Source organism: Anas acuta, chromosome 12 (genome assembly GCF_963932015.1).
Source record: "Anas acuta chromosome 12, bAnaAcu1.1, whole genome shotgun sequence".
Classification (NCBI taxonomy): Eukaryota; Metazoa; Chordata; class Aves; order Anseriformes; family Anatidae; genus Anas; species Anas acuta.
The window spans coordinates 14,562,587-14,582,646 of record NC_088990.1 but is presented as its reverse complement, the minus strand read 5'-3'; the positions used below and the strand labels follow the sequence as shown (position 1 = coordinate 14,582,646).

The window sequence follows — 20,060 nt, the reverse complement described above, 5'->3', positions numbered from 1 at the left end:
GTAACTTTAATGTTTGTAAGAGAAAAGCAGAAACTAAGCTTTGTTTTTTAAAGCTTGCTGCAGTCTACAATACCTGTTCTATCATGAGCTTATGTAAAACATTCCTTTTGCAAAGGAGCTTCAGAATAACTGAAAAATGTTAACCTCTCTTACAGTTAGCAATTGATTATGGAATCAAATTTTTGGAGACAAGTGCAAAATCCAGCATAAATGTGGAAGAGGTAAGAGATAGCTGTTTATATGCTTAAGTATGTTTTATGAACTATTACTGTAGTGGCATGTTATGATCTGTAACTACTGGGCTTACTGACCTGAAATCACAACTGTGCTCCTGGGTCACCAATCTTGTTCTATTTAGAAAGCTATTTTAAAACCTAGCATTTCTTGTTTTCTGGTAATACCCAGAATTGTTTTTAAATGGCTGATAACAGTGCTATTATTGTAACAAACAGTTCTTTTAGGTTTCAATTGCAAGTGCCTTTGGGCAGGGAATAGGTGTAATTTTAGAACAAAGCTTTGTGCAGGAAATCAGATGCAAGTTTCTTTACTTCCAGAATAATGTGCTACTGTGTCAATGAGCCTTCAGGTTACTACTAAATATGCTGTGTAGATGAGACTGAAGATTTGTATGTAAACCTGGAACATCAGCATAGACTGTCATAAGTTGATGTTAGAGGAGGAAGAAAGCAAGTAATACTCAGCCTATAGACTCTAGACCTATAGAATCTGTTTTCCTACAAATAAATACTGTGCTAAAAACACCATCTTGCTATTTGTGAGAGCATAAGGGAATAGAATTGGAAGGAAAAGTAGCTCAACTCAAATCTATTTTATCATGAACAACTATCCTCATCTCTGGGAGGGTTGAGGGAGGATGTTAACTATGAAAAGAGTAGACAAATAAATGGTATGATACAAAAAGGAAGAAGTTACATTAAGATGTATTCATTCAGATTAGGCAGACATTTTTGAATGTCATTCTCAATGGTCTAAAAGCCTTTCAGTTTGTATTGATGGAATACGTTTTAGAAGTCCTCTAAACATGTACTTAATTCAGATTGTCCAGCTGACATTAACAAAAGAGATTGTTACTGTATACTAACATGACCAGTACTGTGCCAGCAAAACCTTTTTTTCTAATTGCAGGAAGGTTGCAATACAATATTTTTTAGAATACACTTAGTGGCACTGTTCTGCATCAGAAATAGTGCTTGACCTGATGGTCACAGTGTCATTCTTATAGCAGACAGTAGAAGTGTGAACATTAGCAAATAATACCAATGGTGGATAGCAAGTCTCCTAATAAAAGTACACATCTTCTTCATTAGTTCTTCCAGATGGCTGATTTGCTGTTTCATGGCATGCCCTGCAATTTCATTTTGACTCCCATAGGAGTTGAATTAAATTAATTTGTGACTACTCCAAATGACTTGGCTACCTGAGTATTTTTGGAAATTGTTGCATGAATTGTGAGGAAAACATAAATGTGGCTGGTATAGGTATTTAGCAAGTAACAATTTCTTTTTATTTCCACCAAATGTTTAACTTGTGGGGAATGCTGAACTGTGATGCTGTTGGGATCAATACTTTATTATTATTCATTTGCATTAAATGAACATGTGTCTTTGGGTGTATTCAGAACACATTTACATTTTCTCCATTTATGGAACTGTCTTTGGGGTATTGATATCTCCGGGTAAAAAAATCCTAAAATCTTCCTTTTTACTGATTCTGGGACAATTGCAGCATTTTCCTGCTACAGAAGTTTCCCTTCTCCTTTGTATGTTGAAGACTGAGATGCTGAGGTTTGCCAGAGTGATTTATTTTATTTTTATTTTTTAATGTTCCCCTCCTTAAGGAATGTTAGAAGCATAAAGAAAAGGCTATAGGTAACCCATGGGTAAAGCTTTTGGAGGACAGAAGGAAAGCTGACTTTGATATGAATTCCCAGGCATGCCAGCCTCAAAACTCTATGTAGGTTTCTAGTTGTGATGTACCATACAGCTTAGCCAAAAATAAATAAATTAATGTATGCAGCCTTCTATTCATCAGATAGTTTTTGCCCAATAAGTAGGCAATGGGAAAAGTCTGTTCATTTGCTTCAAAGTTGAGAAAGATGGAAATTATTTTTTTTTTTTTAAAGCATGCTTGTTGCAGTCAGTGTTAAACACGGTGCCTTGCAATATGAAGTGCTAAGTGGCCTACCGAATACTCTATTGTTTGCATGCCAGACTACTCCAAATATATCTTGTCTTTTAATGTGTCTTGTGACTGATTCCTATTTTTTTTTATTTCTGTCACCAGGCTTTTTTCACGCTTGCACGGGACATTATGACAAAGCTCAACAGAAAAATGGTTTGTATTTCCAACTATCATACAAATTAGATATACTGAAATTACAGTTAAAATAACTGGCTTGTTTGAAGTCCTATCAAAAAGTTCCTGGGGATTGTGCATTTGTGTGAAATTGTTTTTATTGTTTGTTTGTTTGTTTTTACTGAGCAGCCTGAAACATGTGCTCTTTGTCAGTGTAACAGTATGATCCTTACTTTATTCAATGTCAAACTGTAGTCAATCCCTGAGCTAATAATTGAGATTTGGATTGCTAGATAAATGCTTCTTGTAAAAATAGGCAGTTTTATCAAGTTATTAACAGTCTGGTAACAAACTACTGCTCTGGGTTATTGTTTGTGTGTGTGTGTGTTGGGAGGAAGTGTAGGGGGAAACTGGGAAAGCTGAAGTTGTTTTTTTCCTGAATTTTATGATACTTTTTTCTTTTTCAGAATGACAACAGTTCGTCAGGGGCAGGTGGGCCAGTAAAAATAACAGAAAATCGATCTAAGAAGAGCAGCTTCTTTCGATGCACGCTACTTTGATGAACTTCTAATGATAGACTGCAGCACACTTAGAACCTTTTCTGCTTCTTTGAAAGCACAGGGTCACAAAGCCTCAGAAATAATACCACCAAGCTGCTGCTGAGAGCTCCATTGAACGTAGACTGCGATACACAAAATACCAAGTGGATTTTGCTCACTAAGCCTATTGACCTGTCAGGCTACTCTTTCTCAGATATGGAAGCTATGAAGTGGAGACACAAATGCAAGAGTTAACTTGTTTTCCTTTTTTACTTTCTGTTTTACTGCCTGTTGCAAAAGCTGCTATGTTTCTTTTAACTTTGCACATCCATATTAGCCTCTTACTGCCTGTTACAGCACAATCTTACATTTGTATTTGCACAGTTTGACTTGTAAGTAAGATTCTTAACAGATTTGTGCAGGTTTTTCCCTTATTTTTTTAAACAAATTTATTATTTTAAAGCAGAACAGCCGTGGGACAGAAAGTCTCACTTCCATTATTTTCCTTGCTGTATATTTACGGCCATGACTGCAGTATGGATGTTGTCACTCTTAATGATGAGAATTACTCTAACAATTGACATTTAATAATTTGTATGGGTTTTTTCTCTTAGATGCACAAATCTGTTCATGCAGAAGCCATGGCTTGTATTCTGAATGTAGTATGTTGCTTTTCTTTCTTTACCAGACTTAGCAAAGTTGTGTTCTGAATTGCCAGTCACTGATTTCACATATGCACCTTTCAGTTATTTTAATAAACACAGTGTCTTTCCTCACTTAACTTCCTTTGGTAGCTCAAACTGTCTGCACCTTTTTTGTTTCTGATGAGGAAGTGCACTCTGGAGTTGAAGTCATCATCACAAATTGGCCTCATCACTATCACTTAAGTGGCTTGTGGAACCTGAATGCATGAGTTTTGAATAATGGCTTTGTGGATTCATTTGCTCAGAAATGACTGCTCTAAAGGTGACTTTGATTTCTAGTGTAATACTAAGGATAGTCTGTTAATGTCTGTAAGTATTGGCCCTTGGCAACAGAGGTATCCAAAAGCTAGCTTCCTGTGCAGTTACTGAAGTTTTTCAAGTTCTGGCACTGTGGAAAATGTCACACTAGGGCTATAATGTAATATTAGTTATGTAGTTTATTCTGAATGTATGAAGCCCTCTTTGGTCTGCTCAAGCAGTTAAACTTTTTTCATCACGAACTGGTACAGTGACCTGGACTGTTAGAAGCAGAGTTGAAACTTAGTTGCCTTTTCTACTCAACTGAGCATTGTATAACCTAGTCTTTGTTCTACTACTTTTTTATTGTCTTCTGAAAAATTTCCTCAATGAGTGATTAAAACAGGTGCTTTAGTTCTGTTCATGTGCCAAACTTGGACCATTGTAAGCTTTAACTACAAGTTTGTGTCCAGTATGTTTGTTATTAGGGGATAGGTGGATTCTGTCATTGTCCGAGTAATGTCTCTGACGTGTTTGCTTTTGCTTCACTGCGTTATCTCAAGTTGCATACAGTGAATTGGTTGCTACTGCAGATAACTGCTTCATTTGTGGTGTCAGATGCTGAATTTGTCATCTTGGGTCCGTTAGAAATACTTTGAAAGTGAACAGGCCAAGAGCATTAGATGTGAAGACTTTTGATTTGAAAATATTTAATGTTAGTAGCTGGTTCCATAAAGTTTTGGGTGGTTAACAACCTGTCGACACATTTAGTTTCATGGAAATAGTTACTTTAATTAGATGGTGAATCTCAACCTTCTGTTGCTGCACTTAAAATAAATAAATAAAAAATAAAGAAAAAAATCATAATGGCAACAAGGTTTAGTGGAAAAACAAAGCAACCCTAACTGCTCAGTTGTCTACCCTTGATGTTTTTCTTGGACAGGCTAAAGCAGTTATGCTTTCTGTATGGTTTAAAAAAAAAAAAAAGTGCTTCTATACAGAAAGTGTTGTGACACCAATTATGAATGTTGTTTATTTTCAGTAATTTACCTCTGACTTAGTTGGTGTCGTAATACTTTGATTTTTATCTCAGGGGTTGTCTGCAAACCAAAACTGACATGTTCTGTGTTTGGCACCGTTTACAGAATGCTTTGTGTTGTTTTTCCTGTCTTCACTGTGTGGTTAAATGTATGTTCAATATTAGTCTCCATGAACTTCCCTTTGAAAGAGCCTGTAAGTAGTAGAGTCTATGAAGTGCTTCTTGAAGCAGCAGCGAATTGGGGTATCTGTTCTGTATTGGGGGTGGGAGGGGAACTTGCTATTTTCTTACATTTAGCTGTGCTAAACTGTACATAAATGTGAGGTAAGACCATAGGAAATTCACTTTATGCATGATAAAAAGATGCAGTAAATATTTCACTTTGCTTAATGTTCATGTAAAGTTCATCTTTTTCTATTTGTAGAAGAATTTAGTGCAATTTTGTTGTCCCCTGCTGAAACTGAAGAATTCTAATTTCATGTGGTCTTATGGATAAGGTAAAACGCAGATTTCTCTCTCTGTTTTGCCCCCACCCCTGTTCTCCAGCAGTATTAAATGGCTGAGTGGCTGCACTTTATCAGTGTGCTAACTTTTGGTCAATATAGACCTATTTCTGTGTACAGTCTGCTTTGTCAGACAGAAAACTGTGCTGTATCTTAGCGTGCAAATCAGCTGTATGTTTTACTGGGATTTTTTAGCTATATTTTGCTTTAGACAAGCGGGTGATGATAAATGGTATGTTTTGCCTAGGCATCAGATGCTGGGTACTACAGGCTTTTCTAATATCAGTATGATTGTTTTGTGCAGTCTCTGTTGCTACATTGCTCAAGTCTATATAACCTAAATTTTGAAGGACTCAACTATACCTCAGTCAACTAGTTAGTATTTTCATGTTCATTAGAGTGAAAGTCAGAATTATTCATTAAGCAGCAAACGTATTTCTGTTTTGATCCAGAAATCGCCATTAACCTTTTTAGGAAAGGCAGGTGTTTTTGATGGATTTTGATAAAAAGAAAAAAACACTGCTTATGCTGTTGAGGTTTTTTTTTTTTTTTTTTGAAATATTTCTTTCCCCATGCCTGTGCACTATATCTTGACCAATATTTTTCAAAGTGGTTCAAAAAGAAGAGAGAACCCGGTGTCAGTGCTTTGCAATTTTAGCTTTGTCTGCTCAGCAAAACATGCACAAGAAGTTTTTGTTGAGTGTATATAGAATATTTGAATTACTTACTGTCTGGAAGTTCTATTATTGTAATTGCTTAAACCACTCTTAAAATCCAACATAGCTGACTTTTCTACTTGGGGGACAGTCTCAAAAATGCTAATTGACGTTTCAGACTTGTAGTTGTAGGGTGTTGTTTGTTGGTTTTTATTTTTGTTTTTTCATTAAGTATTTTCCATTGTAAGTACATTTCCCATTCTAGTCTGCTGAAGTTGAATTAAGTCATTTTCACAAGTGAAAGGAGTCTTGAATATACTTATTGCATTAAAATATTGTGAATGGATAATGATTTGAAAGTACATGAATGATATGTAAAATGCATAAATGTTATTTGTGGAAATACACCTGTTATTTGGTTATATATTAATGTAACTGAAATTTTGCAACGTTGAGGATTGATTGGTCTGTAGGTGATAGATTTTTTTTTTCTCCATTCACTGAACTGCTTATGCCATTCTCATTCTTATAAATAAAATTTGTATTTCTCTCTTCCACAAAAGCAGGATTTCCATTGATTTTTCTTGTTTCTGGCAAATTTAAGTATTTTAGTGCATTCCTATGGCCTTACAAACATTTTTGCAAATAAAACTTCAATTACAGTTATTTTAATGCAATGTAGCTACTAAATTCAGACTAGAAAGTATAGCCCTTGAGAAAATGCTTAATTTTGAAATAGAATTGTTCTACTGTGTGTGTTTAAGCACATTTTTATCTTTGGTCAAAGGTGTAATGTGAAAAGCTCCTGCAGATAAAGTGATCTTGTCATGTGATTAACCTGTAAGCCTAATCATTAATTGTGTTTTGACGTGTATAGATGAAAAAAATAATCCTTCCCTCTCCAAAAAAAAACCAAACACACTTCAAATTCCAATGGTTTTATTATTCCATGTGAATTTTTTTTTTTACAATAACGTGTCTCAAATAAAAGTTAAGTAATTAAAAGTTATTTGGAGTATTTTGTATGAAATATTCCACATAGTTTTTAGATGGTTGTCATTTTCACTCTATTTTCAACATATCTGTTGTGGAAAGGTGTCCAGCTGAGTTGTATATGTAAAGCTGTGTTTAACTTCAGTGTTAAACCACAGGTATATTTTGTATGGCTTTCCTTATACCTAAACTTCTGTTCTTCAAGTGTATCTGAAATGTCCCTTATTCCTGTAGTGATCACTTTTCATAGAAATTAAATCTATTATTTCAATGACCTTATGCATGCTTCATAATGAACAATTTTTTCCAGTGTGTCATGTAAAGTTACTTCCCAAGTACCTCCTGAGCAGCACCAGCAAAGATACCTTGAGAAACAGTCTCCAGTTTGACTAAGAATTATGTAGTCACTTAAGCTGTTAAATCTTTTTTTTTTTTTTTTTTGTAGAAGGTAAGATCTTACTTTTAAGTAACCTGAGGCGCAAATGTCATTAATACATTAAATATTGTTTGTCCAGCTTCATTCAAAACCATATAGAGAGGGATTTAACAGAAATGTTTGCAATTATATTCACAATAGTTCTTGACTTGTAAATCAGTGTGGTTTGGAAGGAAGTCACAATTGGTATGAAAATTTAGAGAAGTTAAGGAAAGAATGGTTTTGTCTACTCAAGACCAAAGTTGATTAATGGTTGAGATGCCCAATTGGGCACACCGAAATATATAGGAGTAGTACTTCACCATGGATTACAAGTAGCTTCTAAAATTTTTGCTTTTTACATGTTCCTGTAGTAAACTTCATTTAGCTGAAAGGATGTATCACATCTTTTTACCTCCAATAAGAGCAAGCTGTAGATGCCTATCCTTACTTTGTTTGTTTTCTTTAATCAGACTGCTTCTGGTAGACAAGTTTTGCTTTTTTAGGACAAACTGTTCAAACACTGTCTTGCAAATCCTCTTTATCTGAACTGGTTCTAGATACTCGGCAGTCCTAAAATTACTTCTGTGAGTCCTTCAGTTCTCACAGAAATCAGTGGCATGCATCTACATCTCAGTAACATTTAATATAGATTTGCGTTCTCCACCTGTTAAAGGGAAATATCAAGCATACTTACACTGCACAAAACTGGTGATTTATTACAGTTCCTGCATCTCTTTTGATTGTAGACTAGGAGTTACCATAAAAGTAGTTCTAGCACACTTTACAGACTAGGGGCAAGTTGTTGGTATGCATGTAGAACCTATCCAGTTTTTATAATTCAGTAAATTGCTTTTTTCTAACTTAGTTGACTAGTGGCTCTTCAGATTTCCTGAGTTATATCAAGGTCATCAACACAATATAATATTAGACTCCTTTCTAAAGAAATTATTTATAATCATTGGATGCATACATAAAGCTTTTATGTTGCATAATATTCTTGCCATCTAGTGGTTTAAAGAAAGGTCATGGAAGTATGCAGAGAATTTTTAATGTTCTAGGATATTTCATTGTTTCTTCATTTTTATTTTTTACTCTGTCTTCAGAGCACATGAGCATTAAACTTCTGGTATGAATTAGAGTTAACATATCCTCTGAGCAAATGCTTAGTGCATATTATTCCTTCAGTCTGAAAAACAGTTTTAAATTTTAAGCAGGATATAAGCATTTCCCTCATCCAAGGAATTAACACGTTTAATGAATTGTGGAAAATGAGCAAAAAACACTAATATTGGATATGTTGCATTGACTTCAATTCTGTAAAAATTATGTACAAACTCAGTAATTGTTCAGCATTTCACTCTTACTTAGTATTAAACATCTTGCTTGAGGAGATGACTGAGATGACTTTCTGCAGTTAGAACTTGTGGCACTGTTCCAAAGGGGTGTCCAAAATACACAGCAGTAACTGGAATCCCCAGGCCTTTCATTTGGCAGTGGTCTCTGAGACTGAGGTAGTAAAAGATGTTAGTGATAGATGAACTTGTTTCAAAATTGTTTTTGATTTTTTGGGGAAAGTGTCACTGTGGCCACCAACTTTTCTGACTTGATTAGACACCTTTTGTGAAACAGCATAGAAAAGATTACACTGCTGTAAATGTACTTACCTCGTGACAGAAAATGGCAAACTCAAGAACTGCTACGCTGGCACCTTTCTCAACTGCTACGTTCATGACTGGAGACAGTTTTCAGCACCATTTCATGTACCACTGGCAATGTGCTCATCTCGAAGCTCATCTCTAAAAAAAACAATATTTAGCCAATTATTTATGGTTTACTTGTAGTTATGTTAATACATTTTTTTAAAAGGAAAAGTTGAATGTTTATTTTCAAGACTGTTTTCAAATCTCTAGGGTTACTTTTCCTTTTTTTTTTTTTCCTCCAGGCACCATAGCAACTAACTAGTTCTGGTATGTGTTCTAGATGAAGGATGACACGTTCTCCCGAAGTCTAAGCACCTTTTATCCATGAGTTTAAAGTCTCATGCTACTGCGTACTGCTTCTAAGCTTCTTCACCTGCAATGCACTGACTGTAAAACCCGCGTTTATGCTTTGAACCAATAAAATACAAGGAAGGCGCAAGTGTGTGTCTTAGTTTGTAAGTCGTTTTGCACGGGTAAGTGTACTTGAACTCAGGACATGGCTAAACAAATGTGTAAAACAAGGGCCACAGCTCCCCTTTGTAAGCACTTCCCTTCCAAATCTATTTGACCGCCCTGTCGCCCCGGCCCCCACCCGCTGCGGGGCTCCGTCCCTCACAGGGGAGAGGACCCGGCCCCGCTGGGGGCCTGCAGGGCGACCACCAGGGGCGGCTCCGCCGCTGGGCAGGGCCGGGCCGGGCTCCGGCAGCGGGCACCCCGCAGGCCCCGAGGCGCGGCCGCAGCGCCGCCTCTTTCCCGCCCTTTCTCCTCAGCGCTGGGCGCGGCCCCCGCACAGAGCCTCCCTCACAGAGCCCGGATCCGCTGCGCTCCGGCCCCTCGGGCAGGGCAGGGCAGGGCCGGGCGCTTTTCGCTTTTGGTGGCGGCGGCAGCTCGTTACCGGCCTCTTCCCCTGCCTCTCCTCAGATGTTCCTGCGGGGACGCGCCCTGGGGCCCGCCGGCCTGAGGTGCCGCTCCCCCGAGCCCTCAGGCAGCTCCTCGCAGTGCTCTGCAGAGCCCTGCCTCGGCTCTAAACGCCCCGAGGCGGCCTCCCTGGGCCAAGCGCTGGGGTTGCCAGGTAAACGCTGCACCGCTTGGATGCTTTGTCGTCAAGCCGAACTGCTGCTCGGGGGTTAAACAAAACAGGACAAAACAAAACAAAAACGGCGGGGGGAGGTACTGGGGGCACCTCCAGGCCTGGAGCCCGCCCGCGCCCCGCTCTGGCTCTGCCCTGAGGTTTCGTGTAACCCTTCAGAGCCGTGGTTTCAGCCTGGGGGCCTGGCAGGTGTTCCTGGAGCCACTGTAGGGGACACACTTCACAGAAAACGTTTTCAGGCACTGGTCTGCTGTGTTTTCTCACACGGTGTAATCAGGGAACTTGTTCCTCCCTCTGGAGAGATGTACTTTGCATAAATCGCAAGGGTAATTTCACTGGTTTTAACCACATCAGAGATGAAATTGCTGTCCACATCAGAGATGAAATTGCTAGTTTAATTTTGAAAGAAAAAAATCACTTTTTGCTTATGGGAAACATACTTTTATTTAGAATGCATTTCTTTTGTGGTATTCACTCTGCAACTCCCTAACCAATGCATTTGCCTCATGGAGATCCTTAATCAGATTTCAGGTAGAATTTTCAAATGCTGGTGAGAAACGCAATATGAATTATAGTTGTGGGGTGGGTTTGTTTGTTTGTTCCTCTTTGGTTCAAGGGAATTCATTTGGCTGGTGTCCCTGCTGCTGCCTTCCCTTTTGTGGTTTATTACTGTGCAAATTCATGGTAGCGATTATGCAGCACTACAGAAAAACTGGCCCTTTCCAGAGGTGTTTTGTGTTCTGCCACAGAACTGTTCCCATTTACCTACTACAGACTTTCACAGTAAACCGTTTGACATCTCCCATTTGCTGGAGATCCCTTAAATGTGGAATCATTGGGCAGATAGCTAAGAATTGGCAGTTCTCGTGTGGTAATAAACTTGCTCAAGAGTTAGGTTGAATAATGGAAAATAGAGCAATTGCAGTCTTAAAGCAACTAATGAAACTTAAGAAATTGGGGTCTATGATGCAAAATGGAGATCAGTTACAGGTAGGGTTAACAGAAGAATTAACCCTCAAACTTCCTTCCATAGTAAGGGCCACCTCCTGGAAAGAAAGAGAATTTAGAAGTATATTGCATTTATCATGGCTCTTCATTAAAGTCAGTTAGAACAAACTCCGTTTCAGCTATATATTTGGAAGTTTACATGAGTCATTGTTATAACTGCTTGTGAGTTTTCTGCAACTTGTGACGCCATAGTTCTTTATGTAAAGATAAAAGCGATTAAAGACAATGCACTTACCAAACTCTATTTTGCTGAAAGATAGGGAATCAAGTATTTAATTTGAACTTTAATAAGATTTTCCCCCTTATTTAAACTCCATCTAAATGAGAAGACAAAATTAATGCAATCAGGTAGGTTTTCTGAGAAGTGGGCTGCAGCGTCAGATAGTATTATATCACAATACGTTGCCTTGTGACAGCTGTATGAGATGTCATATCAGTGAATAAAGCGCACTGTGCTGACCTGCGTTTGCACGCACAGCTTAGGCATCCAGCACTCAGTGATACTTATCTGACCACACAGTCATCATTGTCTTGACATAAACGTCGCTGTCTTTTATGGGTAGCTTTCTATGATTCAGGTATATGTGCAAAAAAATAGTGAGGTTGTTTCTGCCAGTTAATTTTAGATACTAAACCAAGTTTTTTTAATATTTTTATTTTATTTTTTAATGCTCAGTTTCCAAATGACAAGTGAAAACTTTGACATGCTCCAGCAAATCTTTCCAGAATCTTCTTTCTTAGGGGAGAATTGTAAGTGATACTATCTATTAACAACATTGCTTAATACTTCTGATTTTCAGCTGGTGAGCAAAGCTCTAAAGAGCCCCTCTACCGTGATAACATACTGCCACAATCACTTGCTTCACTAACTCAAGACCTAAAGATTCATGAGCTTTCTATTTTTAAAGATGTCAGGTGTTCCAGTGCCAAGTCTCCAACACACGTTTGTCATTCTTGATCTAGAGCAGTGGTTTCCAACAAGTGATGTCAGCCTCCTTGCAGAGGTTCATCCACATCACAAGTCAGACTTACTGTGCAAGCAATAAAAGAATGTATGACATGACATGATGCGTGTGTCCCTCTGGAGCTGATATTTCAGGGAACCCACAGTGCCACAAGGAAGTGGCAGCAGGCAGCTGGGGAAGGTGAAATGTAGCCATAGAAACTTTCTCTCGCCTACTTGAACTCACTCTTCATCGTTTCCTCTTCTCTGATCAGCAGTCCCAAAAAAGGCTGGGTTCCAGGCTTCTCCTGGGGCAGGAGGCTAAGAGTTGATGAGTCTAATTAGCTGGCATCATGTGGATGGTGTGAGGAGGTGACCTGAGTGAGGTCTTCCTGAAATGGCTGGAAATCGTTCATCTCCAGTAATGTTTTTTAGCAGCAGCTGAATGAATACTTGACTCTGAAGCCACTTATTATCAGTCTTTTCTGAAAAAGCAATTCTGATTTTTTTGAAAACTTCAAAAAGCGATTGTCACAGAGTCGCATTCTGAACAGAGCTTATCATCCCTAAAGTTGGAATTGAATTTAATTATTGAAAACACGAAATATTTTAAAGCTCTGTATATACATGTGTGTGTGTGTATGTACATGTATATATATACTATATATATATATAAAGCTCAGTATATACTGGATTCAGAATTTCCTCTTTCCTCCAGATCACTAGGTTGTGGTCAGTTTTTTTTTGCCTGTTGTGAAGTGTGGACAAAAACTGACCCCCTCTTAATAACATTAAAATTAATTGTTTGTTATAATGTCCCAGAAAATATGTAAGTATGTCATGTATGGTTGCTGATAAAATTATAAATAAAATAAAATTAAAATAAAACAAAATAGTTTGCTTTAGGTCTTCTCTATTTTTTAATATTAATTTTAATTACTTTTTTTTTTTTTTTTCAGAAAAGCAAAGGCTTCATAACTATAAGCCAAGAAGAAACTGTATTTGTCTGTGCTGCACAGTTGTCCTATGGTAAGTTGAATGGAGACTAAGCCGCTTAACAAATGTTCAAATGAACCAAATTTAATTTTTTGCGTAAACGTTAGACATTTAATGTCATGTAAGACAACAGATGATTGATTCTATAAGACAAAAGTTATTTTTGCTGGTATTAACTCAAGTTGTTAATGAAAACACTGCAATTGCTAGGATTATCTTTTTCAAATTGATTTGCAATAATTGATTAATTCTTGTAAATAACACTGGTTATTAGGTATTATCATTTGTACTTTAGAAAGGATGGAATATATGTAAATAGCTTTCTGAATAAAATACATAAAACACCATTCTGAAGGTCATCTCCATAGGAACTGAAAAAAAAGGGGGAAATTTGATCAATTAGTTAGTAAATATTACTAAAAATTACTTAAAATTCAATATTTTTTGCTCTTTACACCTATGCATGAACAACCAGTTTTGTGGTGAAACGTCTGGCAGCGTATTTTAATACATTGCTCTGAAGCGTTATTCCAAACCTACATATTTATTTCTGTGAAAGTGATATGACTTTTGGATGGATTTACTGTTCTACTGTACTCTATAAAAATAGCCTTTAATTACTAGTCGTTGCTGGCTGAAAAATGTTCTTCTTTCTGTGAAGAGATGTGGTCATAATACCATCCGACTTTTTAATAAAGTTGGATCTACTCTATATAAGAATATATTTTTAATGTCTTTTAAAGTAGGAAGGTAGAAGGTACGTATTTGCTCCAAATGGGAGTCTGTGGACTTCCACTGGTATCTCCATGATGGTTAAAACATCTGACAATAATATTTTATGAATAATACCCTCACATATTTGCAAATAAAGTTTTCAAAAATCACATTTTGAAAATCATACAGTTTTTTTGTTAAAGTTACGGTGAGCTCTGCTGGGAAGACCAATTACAACAGTCATGTTTTTACTGTGTGTCAGCTGGAAACCATTCTTGCAGGCAGAACTTTCAGCTTGAATTGAAATCAGTTTGAAAAGAGGAAAGGCAGTCTATTCAAATATGTATTTCTGTGCTTTACTTGGTATCTGTGTGGTGAAATGCTTCAGAGAAATAGAGAAACGTTTTCTGTAGGCCAGCTGTGTATGTTGAAGGTCACAGAATCACAGAATTTCTAGGTTGGAAGAGACCTCAAGGTCATCGAGTCCAACCTCTGACCTAACACTAACAGTCCCCACTAAACCATATCCATATCCCTAAGCTCTAAGGTAGTGGATCCAATTAAGTAGTTTGACCCAATGCTGTACTAACCAGAAAGGATTTATCCTGAAGGTCTTGGAATATGGTCCTTACCTGTAGTAGCTTGTAGTAGCTGTGATTTCCCAGAACATGAGTTCTTTTACTTTCTGTTGCTGAAGATTGCAGCAGTATGGAGCGATGCCAGCTCTCCTGTCCATTGCTTTTCTTAACACCTTTTGACTTCATCCCAATAAGCAGTTATTCTTATTTGTCTTCATTTTTATTAAGAATAGATAGAATTCTTTGTCCTGTCATAGAGCTTTGGATAAACAAGAAGCCAGCAGAGCTAGAGATCACTGCAATGTTCTTCACAAGGTATTTCCAGTCTCTTAGTTTGTAAAAATATATAATTCTCTGATGTTATAATTTCAACCTTTCCCACTTTTTAGGGTGGGGCACCCTGACAGTTCAGTTGTGTTTTTGTTGTTGTTCTGGTGTTGGGTTTCTTTTTTTCTTTTTTTTTTGGAGGGGTGGTGGTGTTTTTTGATGTTTTTGTTTGTTTGTTTGTTTGTTTTGTGTTACTGGAAACTTAGTTTCTTGCTTTGCTAGAAAGTTTATTCTTTGTATTTACTAAATACAGGGAAAAAAAGAATGAGAGGAAACTTGAAAAATGTCTGAAGAGTATAAAATCTCCACTGCACCATCCTCCTTCACCTTTCCATTTTTTGTATAGCAATTTCTAAAGGAAAGGCCCTCTTTGATAGCCCTGCAGAGGGCATATCACTTCTTGTTAAGGAAAAAAATGATTCAGCTTCTAAGCAGTCTTCTGGAAATATGAATCAGTGAACATAAATACTTAGGATCAAGGTGTCTGTGAAAATATGGTGTGTTATTAGTTGAAGAGAAAGGGCAGCTTTACTTGATTAAATCAGGAGTGAGTTAGATCTATGCAAAGTTACTCAATTTTTATTCATAAATTTTGACAGCTGTGTGTGTTAGCAATAATTGATAGAAAATGCATTAATAATCAGTTGCTGTCATAGCCTAAAAAGCCTTTGGCTTTCCTAGAGAGACGTTTGGGTTGGGGACTGTTAAATTTATATTGTACATACCTCCAAAAAATTTTAATATGCTGAAGACTATAAGTACATAGTTCAGTAGAAAAATAATCCCTAAGTAATTCCACTTGGCTTTTAATTCCTTGTTCCATAGTAAGCGTTCCAGCATTCATGTTTATTTTTACATTTCCTTTTGCTATTGTTTCCAAACTCAAATGCATGGTGTTGAAAGGAAGTACAAGACGTAACTTTTCTGACTCAGCTTTCTGATCTGTAAGTCACTAGGTGGTGCCATTTCACTTCTCTGGGATCACAAACTGTCTTGCGTATTATTTTTAATAATGGTTGATAATAATGTTTTGAAGAGGAATTACTTCCTCTTCAAATAATTTTACTTTGGGGTTCTTTTTTGAGACTATTTTTTGGGCCTATGCAATATACACATATTTTGTACAAAGATATTGTTTTAGTGAAAATGTGCAAAATTTCTAAGTTCTGTTCTTTTAAATTGTCATAAGCTTTTAGTTTACATATATTTTGCTGACTTTGATAATGAGACCCATTTTGATTAAAATGCCAATCTTAAATTTAGAATTGTTTGAGATTTTTTTTCCTTTTCTTCCTGAGGGTTATATACCCTCAGCTAATGTGAATTAAGATACAGATTACTTCAGTTGAGTTATAGCAATTCTTGTTCACAGACTGTTGCTTCCTAGATTTCTGTGACTGTAATAGGATTTGAGAAGAGGTTAACAGTGACACATTTATGTTTCTTGCTGCGGGCCTTGGATACCACAGAAGCAGCTTTGTGCAGTGTAGTGTAACAGGCTGAAAGTTGTACAGGGAACTTTTGCATCACAATTTCATTTTGGAAAGCTACATGGTAATTTAGTGAATTGTCACAACAGGTGTGCTAATTAAGAGCTAGATAGGTGCTAGTTGTGGGTATTATTTCCAGCTTTAAACACTGACTTCTGTTTAACTGGTCAGAAATAGGAAGGATTACAAAATCATTTTTGCAAAATGTTTTTGACACTTATTTTTTAACCACTTAAATGGAGAGAAATGCAAAGTAGAACTTAACATTCATGGGAATGCTTTTTATTAATGAATTTATTTTGAATGATCTTAGTATCAGCTGATGATTTGCTGTCCAAAAGTCGTCTCCAGGTGAGGAGCAGTGTTACAGAACTGTAGCTGCTATATTGGGACAGAAAATCTTTTTTCTTTCTTTCTTTTTTTCTCTAATGAGTGGCCAAGAAGAAATGAGATAGGCTAAGTATAGAACAATTTTATGGGTTTCAGAAAAAGTCTTGAATAAATAAGTTTTCTAAAGCTACAGGTTAAGCCAGTTACGGTTCTAGGTTAAAATGTGTGCAGACCTGGAGCCTCTGGGACGGTCAAGAAAGGCTCCTAATCAAATTATCTGAAATTGCCACCACCAAAACAATTAACTGGGCAGTGTTAGCTGCTTGGTTCCCCGAGGCTTTCAAGCTGTGAAGTCTTTGTTACTTCTTACTTGCTTTGTTAAGGGCAAGGCATGTAATAAACATTCATGTTAAAGAAATTGAAAGCATCTGCTGGTGCTTGATACTTGCTCGTGTCAGCCTACACTATTCCTGGCAGTCAGACACATCCACTCGAAGTGTTCTACAGCCATGTAAGGCCATCCAGCAGTCAATGATGTTTTCTCATGGAGTCTGAAAGCTGAACATGATGGGAAATTTGTATGTGTTACAAAGTCTTCAGTTTGCTTTTACTGGGCTTAATTACAGTAGAGGGAATTTCAAGTCTATCTGTAAATGTTTACTTGTTGAATAGTCTGCCAAACTGAAACAGGGTGTCAGATTTTACTTTTGTTTAATGTTTCTGATTATGTGGCATTTTTGAAATGTAGAACATGTAAATACTGCCTTCTTTTAAAGAGGTCTGTAGGGTAGGTTATGCTCCCGTTTACATTTTCTAGTAATGAAGAAAAATGTTGGTCTTTTTAAAGTAGAAGGAAAACCAAGGAAAAATAAAACAAAGTGAAAGCACTATTAAGATAGGCTTTGCAGGTTAACAATGGAACCCTCACAGTGTCTATCTGAATTTTTATGTCCCAAACTGTATTAATGGTAAAAAAAACCCTGCTGTTACCAAGTTTCTGCTGCAGGTAATGGTCACCAAAACCATCATCCAGCCCCACTGCAAAGAGAACTTTGACTGTCTTAGAGCTTGTAGAAGAAACAGCATTTCCCCATTGCCTATTTTAAAACACAGGTGGTGTCCAGCACTGACAAGATTCTTTGGCTGCATGTGATATCTTTGGAAAAAAAAAAAACAACAAAAAAAAGGAAAGCAGGGAAAGCATTATCTATTTGTAGCCTGTTGTCTTTTTTTTTTTTTTTTTTCCTCTCAGATTATGCTTTTTTTATCATACTACTCTGTTTATGCCCAAAAATCTTTGAAACCCATTGGCCAATTTCCACAAAATCAGGCAAATGATTGAATCATTACAAGTGTCTTCTAGGACAGAAGAGCTCCAGTAGGTAGTCCCCACTGAGGGACAAGTATTGCCTTGTCTGGCTGACGGGGAATTTAGCCCACACACATTGACCAGATCATGAAGGAGTGTATAGAACCAGACTGGCCACGTCTTCTGCTGCCTTACCCACTCAGGAGGCAGAAAATATAGGAGACAAGGAAGGAAATGAGCTGTTGCAGTGAAATCCTGAAATCCCCTGTGGAAGATGGTGATGAAGTGAGAGTTAATATGGTTTTAGAAGAAAATGTTGAGACTTGAACTGCTATGGTAGAGAAGCTGGCAGAGTTAAGGGATGGAAAGTGAGTGGGAGCTGGAGTTACCCCTGTTGGGGCATACAGATTCAAGTTAGAACAAGCTATTCAAATCTTGTAGGAATGGAAAGAGTAAATCTTGGGATAGGCACAAAAGGACAATTATTTAGATGAAAGCGTGTGTGTGGCAGGCAGTTTGCAGTGTTTCTGGAGCCTGCATTTGTGCAATGCACGGGTGAATGGGATTCTGTGACCACTGAAGCAGGCCCTTAAGAGGTGCAAATCACAGTATGGTAATGGGATATGGATTTGGGCAGAAGGTGGTGCAGAATAAATGGAGATAACCTTTAGAGTTTGTACAGTTGGTGCCTTGCTGACTCTGGAGTCCAATGATACACTTTCTTTTGGCATTCATGACTCTGGCCATTATTTGGTGCATATTTTCTGGGGTGTTTTAGGTTTTGATGCTTGCAAAAAAAAATAAAAAGTAAAGAAAATAAATGGTTGACAGTGATGTTGGTTGGTCTCAGCCACTTGATGATATTGGATCTGGTGGGCTCACCAACCAGTTTCATTTTCTTAATGTCTCAACAGTAGGAGAAGAGGAAGGTGGGGCAGATAGATGATCGGGCCACTAGAAAATGAGCAGAGGTACAAACTGATGATTTATATGTACTATGAAAGGAGAATATTCACTCATTAGTTGTCTGATTCCAGGTATCCAGCTACTCAGCTGTGAGATGGCAGTAATTTCCCTATGTAGTTAACTATGCCCCTTCACTTTGGGGTTATTGCGTGTGCTGACCACGAGCACTGCAATGGATAAAACCTCTGGGTCAGCCCGCTGTGGCTAACATGCTGCATGTTACACGATTCTGGGATTTTTGAAAAGCTCTAATTTCTTTCAAATGTCATGCCTTTCATTTCACTCCCCACTAGCTGTTTCACGCCAGCTCTCTCTTCTCATGTGAAGAACTCTGGTTATTTATGTTCCTACTACTTAGTTGCAATAGCTATATATTTTCCTGGCAAATCTTCTTGTGTCCTTGCTGTGAAGGTAGTACAGAAATATCCTTTGTTGTCCTGGTCCTCATGGGGACTTGGACTGACTTTCTTCACTGCAAGTAGATGCTTTAAAGATATGAAATGCTCCTTATTATGAAGAAACAATGACTTCTGTTTAGCCCACCAGCATTCCAAGTAATGTGTAATATAATCTCTCATCTCTCTACACATTTAGAAAGAATAACTGGTGCCTTCTTGAATTTAGGGGAAAAAAATCAATATTTGTTTACTTCATAACTTGGCTTTTGTAAAGCAAATACACAATTAAAACCTTATGGACACCATACATCTCAGCTTAGTTGCAGCTTCCTAAAATAATAAAATAAATGATTAAATATTAAACTTACATATTTAGTGACAGATTTAAAGTTGAGGGCTATGTGTTAAATTTAGATGAGAATTAATGTTGATCTTGCTACAGCATTAATAAAAATAATATTTTATCTTAATACAGTAAGCTTTGCATTAGAAAACAAAATCCATTCTCTTCCAGCATTTTCACTGAAGTTAAGAATTCTTTTTAAGCTTCTATATTTCACAGACTTTGTCAGAAATTAAATTTTACTTTCCTTGAAGTAATCCTTCAGGATATACTTTCAAGCATAACATATAATACATACAGAACTTTTTGTGACTTAATGCTTTATGAGCAGATTTTGAAATAGTTGTGCAATATGTGTTGTACCATTACACTGCTCACACTAGAGAAAATATAAAAATGTTTGTCACGATCCTAGTGTATAATACCTTTTAGTAGAATAGTCTTAAGACTAATCTACCAGTTG

General features: G+C 37.1%; 1 protein-coding gene across 3 annotated transcripts in view; it reads left to right on the top strand.

The window, feature by feature from the left end:
- The window catches only part of RAB8B (RAB8B, member RAS oncogene family), a 28,586-nt gene extending 19,042 nt beyond the window's left edge, over positions 1-9,544 (top strand). Inside the window, exons 6-10 of one of the 3 annotated variants that reach the window (XM_068695682.1) lie at positions 156-221; positions 2,305-2,355; positions 2,784-2,808; positions 5,260-5,332; positions 9,348-9,544. In XM_068695682.1, coding sequence (XP_068551783.1) covers positions 156-221; positions 2,305-2,355; positions 2,784-2,808; positions 5,260-5,309 — 192 coding nt within the window. In that variant the 3' untranslated portion in view covers positions 5,310-5,332; positions 9,348-9,544. Of the gene's footprint in view, positions 1-155; positions 222-2,304; positions 2,356-2,783; positions 7,004-9,347 lie in introns of those variants that run through there. The other 2 variants (XM_068695680.1, XM_068695679.1) reach the window with 2 other exon arrangements.
- The last annotated feature ends 10,516 nt before the right edge of the window (positions 9,545-20,060 follow it).